The sequence below is a fragment of the Vespa velutina genome, chromosome 10 (genome assembly GCF_912470025.1).
Source record: "Vespa velutina chromosome 10, iVesVel2.1, whole genome shotgun sequence".
Lineage (NCBI taxonomy): Eukaryota > Metazoa > Arthropoda > Insecta > Hymenoptera > Vespidae > Vespa > Vespa velutina.
This window is the reverse complement of record NC_062197.1, coordinates 1471073-1481072: the sequence shown is the minus strand read 5'-3', so window position 1 is coordinate 1481072 and position 10000 is coordinate 1471073. Positions and strand designations below refer to the sequence as shown.

Below are 10000 nucleotides of genomic sequence, written 5' to 3'. Positions count from 1 at the left end.
GATGATATTGCATTTTTAATATTACACAGCGATACTCGATAGCACTTAATCGTTAATCGTATTCGCAAGTAAATCGATCGTAGTAATCGTAATAAGTAGCTTGATAGGTACTAAAGACATTAGTTTGACAGAGAAGAGAATCGCGTATTGAAAATGTTAACGAGTGATTATTATCGCTTCCGTTCTTCCAATGTGATAATAATCGATAATACGAGTTCCACGATACGATGACACTCGAACGATTCGACGAGAGTTTTTCCTATAAGAATAAAAAAAAACAAAAACATATATATATATATATATATATATATATATATATATATTGTCCTTTCTCGTAGGAATCTCAAAAAAAAAGGATTCAACGAGAGTTCTCATTCTCAAAGAAGACAATCCTCTTTTGAGATCTCATTACAACGAACGTTTATCATTCTCTCACTTGAGACACTAACTCTGGAGACTCCTTTTTTTATTTATTTCAATTTTGTTTAAAATTTTTCTTTTTTTCACACCATAAGTTCACACTCGGAAACAATGATAATCACTACCGTACGATCGCGAGGAAAATTAATTCTCTCTTATTCTTTTATTTCCTCCTTCGTCGAAGTTCCTCGTTCCCTCTTCCGGTTCTCCCACTCTCTGCCAAATTCAACGATCGTGTTTGGTCAATTCGAGAGGCTGCTGATCGGTCCAATGATCTCTCCACGCGACCGGCGGCGAAGATGGGACATCCTGATCGGAATCTTGTACGTCGATTTCTTCGTCCTCGTCCTCGTCCTCGATGGTCTCATAGTCCATTCTTTGACCGGAACCAGGTCCACCAGGTCCATGACCAGATCTTTGAATCTCGTAGTTAGGACTCGTAGCTCGTGACAAATTCGAACGCGAATCCTCGCCAACCAGCTGACTGATCATACGAAAAGCGCTTGGTTTCTTTTCCGTTTGTTGTTGTTGTTGTTGTTGTTGTTGTTGTTGCTGTTTCGAGATCGACTCGAGCCTACCACCAATCCTCTCGTTAGACTCCCTCGTAGATTGTGACGAAGTCGTAACGACCGCACGAAAAGCGCTACTTTCGCCTCCCATTCCTGCGATTGAGCAGCCCGACGTACGGCCGATTTCCATGCTGGACGCGGAGTGCGGCCGCGGCTGCGGCGGCGGTGGCGGCGGCGGCGGCGGCGGCGGCGGTGGTGGCGAACGCTTTAAGAGGTTCATTCGCTGATGACGACGCCACTTTGCCCGTCTGTTGGAAAACCAAACCTAAGAGTCACGAGTTAGGTCGTTAGATGGCTCGTTATCAACGTATTCGTTTTATAATTTTTTCTTTCTCTCTTTTTTCCTATCTTTTCTTTTCATATTTCTTTTCTTTACTCATTTCGTTTTTTCCTTATTCATTCATTCATCCATCCATCCATTCATTCATTCATTCATTCATTCATTCATTTATTTATTTATTCCTCTTTTAATTATCAAACATCGCAATGTTTTATTCCTAAATTTTCCTCTTTTTCTCCTTTTCTCTTTTAAATAATTCCAAATAGACGCAATTATACCGTACGCAGAGACGACACATATTTTTTTCCCAAAGGTCCGATGAAAAGTCTACGAGAATAATCCCAGAGAGCAAGAGGAAACAACGAGGTAAAAACAAAAAGAAAAAACAAAAAAAGAAAAAGAAAAGAAAAAAACCAAAGAAAAGAAGAGGAAGAAAGTTAGAGGAAAGAACAAAAAAAAAAGGAAGAGAGAAAAAAAAATAGAGAAAGAAAAAAAGAATGAGACATTCCAATGAATTAGAAACTCTCTTCTCTCGTCTCTGCGCACAGATCTCTGCGCGTTCCTTCCCCAATTGAAATTGAATCCGTTTGTCCTCACCTGTACGCGTGCCTCCGAGAGGGAGGTCTTCGAAGCCAACCGTTCGCGCGTCGATACGCAAGGGTAGTGCGACCTCTCGAACTCCTTCTCGAGTTCCTCGAGCTGCTCCGGACTGAAGGTGGTGCGATTTCGCCGGAACTTTGGCTGCTCGGAACCGTCCAAACTTCCGTCGTCACCGTCACCATCTGAACGTGACAACAGAGAGAACAACGATTGTATTCGCCGGTACTATCGATTATTTTAATTATACAATTAATCGATTTAATTAATTGATCCTCACGAAATATTCATTTGTATAATATTAAGGTACCCGTATAGATATTTTCTTTTTTCTTTTTCTTTTTTTTTTTTATCGTCCTTTTTTATTTCTCTTTCTTTTCTTTTCTTTTCTCTTTTTTTCTTTTTTTTTTTTTTTTTCTTTCTTCCTCCTCTCCGTTAAATTATCTAGGAAGATTTTTTTTCTCCTTGGTATCGCCCGATAAAATATATACACGTAATAAAATATACGACACGGCAGGCCTGTCGTTTTCCTTCGCTTTTACATTCTATTAAATACCAATCCGTGGATTGATTTTATTCCTTTCGAATCGTCGATATAATGAGAATGAAAGCAATCATCGTCGAACTCGATAAAAAAAAGTCCGAAATGTTTATGCAAGTTGACTGCAGCTGCGAGCATAAAAATTCATGTTGTTTACCATCCTTTTCTTTCAATTCGTGTGTGTTCAACTTGCGATATCTATGATTATTATGCGTGAAATTTGTTCGTTCATTCGTCCGTTCGTTCGTTCGTTCGTTCGTTCGTTCACTCGCTCGTTCGTTCGAGAAAGAGAAAGAGAGAGAGAGAGAGAGAGAGAGAGAGAGAGAGAGAGAGAGATAAACGCGTGAAAGAACGTGTACTAAATGATTTGGAAAAACGAAAACTTTTGTCTTTTCGAAAGTCTGAAAACACAACGTAACGTGTCTCGGTAAACAATCATAATACCATAATACTTTGGATTTTCATAAAATAAAATTCAACTTTATACAAATACGCGAGATAACATTACTTCATATCCCGATATACGAGAGTTTACATTAAATATTTCACGATTGGAACAAAACATTTCGTTAAGAAAATAATTGCGAAAAAATTGTTTAACCAACGCACTTAAACAAACACAATTCGATCTCAAAGAGAAAAAAAAAAAGAAAGAAAGAAAGAAAGAAAGAAAGAAAGAAAGAAAAAGAAAAAAAGAAAAAGAAACAAGTTCTAAAATAAGAGAAAAATAATAACCTTGCAAGTATCCTCTAGCGATGGCGTCGGCAGCGTGCAATGCGTGATCGGCAGTGCCAGCAGCGGAAGCCGATGCGGCAGCGGCCGCTGCTGCGGCAGCACCAGGACTCAACGATGGTGGTAAAAGCAATGCCGAAGCCGCCCCTGAGATACCAGTTGCCAAGGGTGGCAGCATCCAGGGGTGTCCAGCAGCTCCTGGAGCAGGCCATCCACTTGGAAGATGATGACTCGTCGTTGGATGCTGATGAGCGGCCGCGGCTGCTGCAGCTGCCGAATTGAAATACGGGTGCGGCCCGGCCGCATACAATCCGTAACCCGCTGCCCTCGCAAATTCCGCGGCGGCCCTTTCCGCAGCTCTGTTTCTTAATATCCGATTGATACTGCTCACCGACGGTGCCGTCGCGTTACTGCACACACCTAAACAACAAATAAAATAAAAAAAAAAAATATGTTCCAACGTTTTTTCTCCATTTCGATTTCTTCTCTTCTTTTATTTTTCTCTTTTTATTTTTTCTTTCGTTCTTCTTCTTCTTCTTCTTCTTTTTTTTCTTCTATGATTTTAATGAGAAACGATTGATTGCGTAATTTAATCTGCCATTACCATTTATGCATATAAATTAATCGTATAATTAATTTATTTCTAATGTGATATCCATGTCATTCGTATCAATAAGCGTAATCATAAAAGGTGAATTAATTAAAGAAGCGAGAAGAAACATATATACATATATAAACTTATATTTATATATACATCGATTCCTGATAAGATAGAATCATCTGAGCTTCGAATTCGAATGAATGCCTTTTACGTTCGTTCGTCAATCGTTTCCGATCTCAAGCGAAAACTTCTCAAATATCCCCAGTGTTTATTTTAAAGCGTTACTTCCTCCCAAGAACTCTTGGTCTTGTGAATGAAACGTTAAAAAGGGAAAGAAAGAGAAGCAAAGAAAAAAAAAAAAAAAGAAAAAAGAAAAAAAGAAAGGAAAAGAAAAAAAATCACTTAAAAGAATCGAATCCTTTGAGTCGTTCACCTTTTAGCAAAAGTGGTTATTCTCTTTTTTCTTTTTTTTTTTTTTTTTTTTTTTTTTTTTTCAAAAAAAAGAAAAAAAGAAGAAAGAAAAGGGGCATCGAAAAGAGGCATTACGAGCTATCTTTCTCATGTAAAATAGATCTTACGAGTGAAATGAGGAAACGATGATAGGTTCGAGAAGGATGGGGCGAGACTGTGAGGAAGGGGGGAGGAGGACGAGAGGAACGGGAGTCGGTCGAAGAAAGAAAGAAAAAAAAAAAAAAAAAAGAAAAAAAAAAGAAGCAAACAAAAGAAGAAAACAAAAAATCGAAATATTCTGTGCATGAACGGGATTAACCAACGTTTAATCTCGGTGTAACGTAAATGTTCGGGGGACCTCTTTGAATGGTTTAAGTGTGCCGTGGTAAAAACAAAGTTTCGTTTACAAGGTCGTATAAACGCGTTTCTTAATTCTACGTGGCCGATTGTAACTTATGTATGTATATACACGCGTTGCTCATTCGTACGCCTTCTTCTAATCACTGGTTGCGGGGCTTACGCACGCTCATTGTAAAACCATGTTGGACGGAGGACGCGCTTAAACGAGCGAGAAACTTCCTTTAGAATGCTGAGAATGACTAGAAAAATGCGAACCACGAAGAAAAGGAGTTCGCTTTTCTATGGGCGGACCTGGTTGAAAGTGTGTCGGACGTGTGTTTTCGATCACTTAACGTTTTCCATCGTTCAATGGTATTTGGATGATTTCTGAATTTTTCTTCCCCCCTTTTTCTTTTCTTTTTTCTTTCTCTCTTTCTTTTTTTTTTTTTCTTTCCTTTTTTCCATTTTTTTTTTTTTTTTTTTTTTTTTTTTTTTCTTTTTTTTTTTTTTTTTTTTTTTTTTTTTTTTTTTGAGATATCTATCCTCCTCTCCTCGTACGAAGCATTTAATTATCGGCTTGTTATATAATGAATAATTATTTATTTATTTAAAAATGTTCACGTTAGAAGAAAAGAAAAAGAAAAAGAAAAGGATCAGATTAATGGATAACAATGTTCACGATGATGATGATGATGATGATGATGATGATGATCGATTGAGTTAATCAATGAAATATTCATTTTCTTCTTTTCTTTTAAGAAAAAGAAAGAAAAAATGCTATGCAAAATTATGCAAGACAAGTGTTTCCCTTCCCTTTTCTTCTTCTTCTTCTTTCTCTCCTTCTTCTTCTTCTTCGTCTTCTTTTGCTTATATTTTTTTCGAAAAATCCGTTTGATCATCAATTATTAACGATAGATAGATAAAACAATTGAAATGACTCACCTTCGGATATTAGTCTTTCTCTTATTTCCCAAGCGAATATCGTTGGATTTTCTCTTTTGTATTGCTCGATCTTAGCAACTACGGCAGGCGTCGCAACTTTTGGTTTACTTCCACCGATCAGACCTGGCGGACGTAGAGTACCTGAAACCAGAACGAAACGTTCCTGAATTGATTATCCATAAGCGCTTTTAAGATAGCCAAGTCAAGTTTCGTTCGAGAATCTTCGAGAAAAAAAGAAAAGAAAAGAAAAGAAAACAAAAGAAAAGAAAAGTAAAGAAAAGAAAATGGAAGGAAGAAAGGAAGGAAAAAAATAAAACGATAAAAAAAGAAAAAAGAGGAAAGAAGAAACAAAAAAGTGCGGGGGGAGTGAAAAAAGAGAGAAGAAAGGTTAGACAGAGAGAGAGAGAGAGAGAGAGAGAGAGAGAGAGAGAAAAGCAGAAACAAGGATTTCGTTTCTCTTCGTGACTCGGTATCGTTCACCATGACGCTTTATCGAATTAATTACACGAATTAACGATGGTATACTTCGGCTACAATCTCGAGGATGATTAATCAATTTCAAAGTTTACGTTGAGTCATAAATTAAGGCGATGGTCATTACACGGAACTAGATAGAAATTACATCGACTAATTTAAATTACATTGCGTTTTCTCTCTCTCTCTCTCTCTCTCTCTCTCTCTCTCTCTCTCGTTTCTTTTCAAGACCCTTCTAGATATGCGGCACGATTCATATCGCATAAGAACCTCTCGTCATTTAAGAGACCGTACTCGGCAAAGTGACAAAACACGAATCCGTTTGGCCCGCATACTGTGAACGTTCACGACTCTCCCCGAGCTTTTACATAATTCATATGACGTTCGCCCCCGAAAGCAGCCAAGAAGACAGCTGATTTTACACAAGAGAAAATATATACATACCTCGCTAACATCCCTCATTTTTCTCATAATTTTTCTTACATAGGTATTACAATTTTTTTTCTTTTTCGTAAGGGGAGGCGGGGGAGGGGGGGGGAGAAAAGAAAGAAAAATTAAATAGATAGTAAATTCCCTTTCGTCCCTTTCCTTTCTTTTTTTTTTTTTTTTTTTTTTTTATATAGAAACTATTCTATTGATTTTAACGACTGAAAGATACGAAAAGAAGAAGAAAAAAGAAAACTATTATAGGAAAAAATGTTTTCTTCCTATAATCAGATTAAATTAAAAATGAAAAGGATAAGGAGAAAAGGAAAAGAAAAAGATGATGATGATGATGATGATGATAATGATGAAAGTCAAAGATCAAAAATCAAACATAAAAAACGAAAAAATCCTGCTCACGAGTTTGATAAAAGAATATATATATATATATATATATTTGAATTTGTGTTCTAATCTTAAGAACCATATAGTACACGATCACAACACCGTATACTAATCCCAAGCATGTCCAGCTGAGTTGAATTCACGATGCAGTCATTAGAAGCTTAGCTTACCTAACGCACCGTGATTCAGGAATGACAATGCGCGTGCAGGAATATAGCGCGAGTGTGCGCTAGCCCGCGATAATCAGGTATACTTTATATCCAACATGAGATCTGAGAATAGGCGCACGTGTAACATTTCCAATGCGTGCTCGTGCAGCCTCGGGCTCGCAACCTTCGCACGAGAGACCCCGCGACTGCTACTGAGTCAATGAAAAAGAGAGAAGAAGACGGTGAGAAAGATTAGTATAGAGAGACTAATCATATTTCCATTGCGTTAAAGAATTATCCTTTGTAATTGAAGAGAAACTGAAAGAAAAAGAGAGAGAGAGAGAGAGAGAGAGAGAGAGAGAGAGAGAAACGAAACTGTGTATGACAGATGATAGAGAAATAAAATAAGATTGATGAATACATATTATTTATTCGAAGTTAATGAATAATCGAAAATAAATGAAAAGATATAAAGTAAATCGAGTCAAATTAAAGTACAAGTATATACATATAAATATGTGTGTGTGTTCCATAATTGTTAATAAAATAAGAAAAAGAGGAAGAAGAAGAAGAAGAAGAAGAAGAAGAAAAAAAAGATTTGACAGGGTTTAAAAAAGGAAAAGAATAATTCAGAAAAATTTAAATTAAGGTATCCCCTATCATCGTCAAAAGAACGATATGTATATGTATATGTATACTTGTATACGTACATATACAGATATGTATATGTACCTATCCATCTCGTAGGAACTTATTTTGTAGAAATAAAAAATCCGTAAGAGAATACGATATATATAACCGAAGGAGATTCTTCGGGGAGTAACTTAGCACGAAACCTCGAACGAGGATAAGTAGTTATAGAGGTAGATGATACTTGTTACTTTTGATTGCCAGAGCACTTGAAATTCTTTTAGGTTTAGCTTTTATGAAAAGTATTGGCCATTCACGAAGGCCATCAACATTTTCAGATTTGCACCTGTTCTTAAACCCGTTTATGTCGACACCCCAATTCGTTTTCTAGGATCACGAATTCTATATTATCATTATTCGACGGAAGGATAAAAATGATTTCTCCAACGTCTCTTATATTTTTCTCTTTCTTTTACTTTTCTTTCTTTTTTGTCTTCTTCGTTTTTTTTTCCTTTTCGTTTGAATTTGCAAAGAAAAAGAGAAAGAGAAGGAAGGAAGGAAGGAAGGAAGGAAGGAAGAAGAGGAAAAAGAGGAAGAAGAAGGAAAAGAAGAAATATAAGGAAAAAAAGGGCGGCGGGAGGGTAGGGGGAAGGTATAAGGAGAAGGATGAAGAAAGGGAAAAAGAAAATGGATCGTGCACGTGGTGAGGATGCTTCGTGGCTATTAGCATTGACCCTAACCACTTGGCATTTGCGAACGTCAAAAGGAGCGTCAAAGTCGAAAAAGAGAGAGAGAGAGAGAGAGAGAGAGAGATTCCCTCTCTCTCTCTCTCTCTCTTTCTTTCTCTTTCTGAAACTGACGAGGCAAGGGAAGCTGGCAAGGTAATGGAAAGCAGAGGCGCAGGCAGACTTGAGCAATTATCGGTCGTTACGTACTATTATTAATAACAATAATGATGGCTAAAGCCGGTAGGATATCGCGTGCGCTCCCACGGCTGAAGTGCGTGCCTGGTATAAACGATGTACCCACCTAATAGGTATCCATGCCTCGAGCAAATTCCATCCTCTCTTCTTCCCTCTTCACCTCTATCTCCCTCCCTCTCTCTCTCTCTCTCTCTCTCTCTCTCTCTCTCTCTCTCTCTCTTTCTTTCGCTCGCGCTCGCGCGCGCTCGCTCGTTCGCGCGAGTTTTCAGTTCTCTTTTTCGCGATTTTGTTCATATTTTTTTTTCTTTATTCTCTTATTCATCCTTCCTTCCTTTCTTTCTTCCTTCCTTCCTTCCTTCCTTCCTTCCTTTCTTCCTTCCTTCCTTCCTTCCTTCCTTTCTCGCGTTATTTTCTTTTTTCATTTTCTTTTATATATACATATATATATATTTTTTTTCTTTTTCTTTTTCTTTTTCTTTTTCCTTATATTATTATTATTTCTTTTATCTCCCTTTTAACGTAGGTACACGTAACGCGCAATGTACTTACACGTGCGTGAGCCGACACAACGCTTTCAAGGGAAGTAAGTAAGTAAGTAAGTAAGTAAGTAAGTAAGTAAGTAAAGTAGGTAGGTAGGTAGGTACGTTTTAATAAAAAGAGATAAAAGAAAAAAAAACAGAAAGGAAGAAAGAAAAAAAAAAGAAATAATAATAATAATATTAATAATAATAATAAAGACTGAATTATACGCGGCTGATATTCCGCGACGATCATTCCGCGTCGCTGTCAATTGCATGAAAATGGACAACGATCGACGATCGACATATATACATAGCTCCGAGCAATTCGTGGAAAGGTTGTTTCATTCGAAATAAAAGTTGAACGACGAGTCCTCGAAGCTCTTTGCTCGTTCTTCGGTATTTTAAGAGGAAATATACGATCTATGCATGTACGTATACAATGTTCTATCCTAATTGCATTAGAAACGCACGGAAACAAACACGAATCCTCAGTAAATAGATGAGTACTTAGTTATTTACTTATTACTTAGATTTAGCTTATACCTTACGATTAGAACTTTGAAAGGATGAAATGATGTAAAGGAAGAAAAGAAGATAGGAACTATACCCTTACGGCATGGCACAACAGCACACGGCATGGCACGGCACGGCACAACACGGTACGCTGAATTGACACGCATGATTCGATAATTTTACGAGATTAACAACGCCCTCTTTTTTTTCTTACTTTTTTTTTGTTTTTTTGTTTTTTTTTTGTTTTGTTTTTTTTTTTTTTTTTTTTTTTATTCAATTTCACAATCTAATCGACAAACGAGAATATCCCATCGATATCCTTATTTTTGTTTCTCCTTCTTCTTCCCCTCGTTCATCGATTTTTTCCTTGACGAAAATATATGCCATAATAAAATGTGATCTTTTTCCTTCTTTTTCTCCTCTCTTTACTCTCTCTCTCTCTCTCTCTCTCTCTCTCTCTCTCCCTCTCTCCTTTTTTTTTTTTAATGATA

The 10000-nt window shown here is 37.0% G+C and overlaps 1 protein-coding gene and 1 long non-coding RNA gene across 4 annotated transcripts in view; one reads left to right on the top strand and one right to left on the bottom strand.

The window, feature by feature from the left end:
• Positions 1-3584, top strand: part of LOC124952393 — a 9600-nt gene extending 6016 nt beyond the window's left edge. For both annotated transcript variants that reach the window (XR_007101883.1, XR_007101882.1), the window contains exons 2-3: positions 1583-2091; positions 3161-3584. This is a non-coding gene — a long non-coding RNA (uncharacterized LOC124952393). The remainder of the gene's footprint in view (positions 1-1582; positions 2092-3160) is intronic.
• The window catches only part of LOC124952386 (paired box protein Pax-6-like), a 20933-nt gene that overhangs the window by 2 nt on the left and 10931 nt on the right, over positions 1-10000 (bottom strand). The window contains exons 3-6 of one of the 2 annotated variants that reach the window (XM_047502198.1): positions 5472-5612; positions 3143-3559; positions 1867-2051; positions 1-1254 (exon numbers count right to left, since the gene is read on the bottom strand). The exon at positions 1-1254 is cut by the window's left edge and continues 2 nt beyond it. In XM_047502198.1, coding sequence (XP_047358154.1) covers positions 646-1254; positions 1867-2051; positions 3143-3559; positions 5472-5612 — 1352 coding nt within the window. In that variant the 3' untranslated portion in view covers positions 1-645. The remainder of the gene's footprint in view (positions 1255-1866; positions 2052-3142; positions 3560-5471; positions 5613-10000) is intronic. The other variant, XM_047502199.1, reaches the window with a different exon arrangement.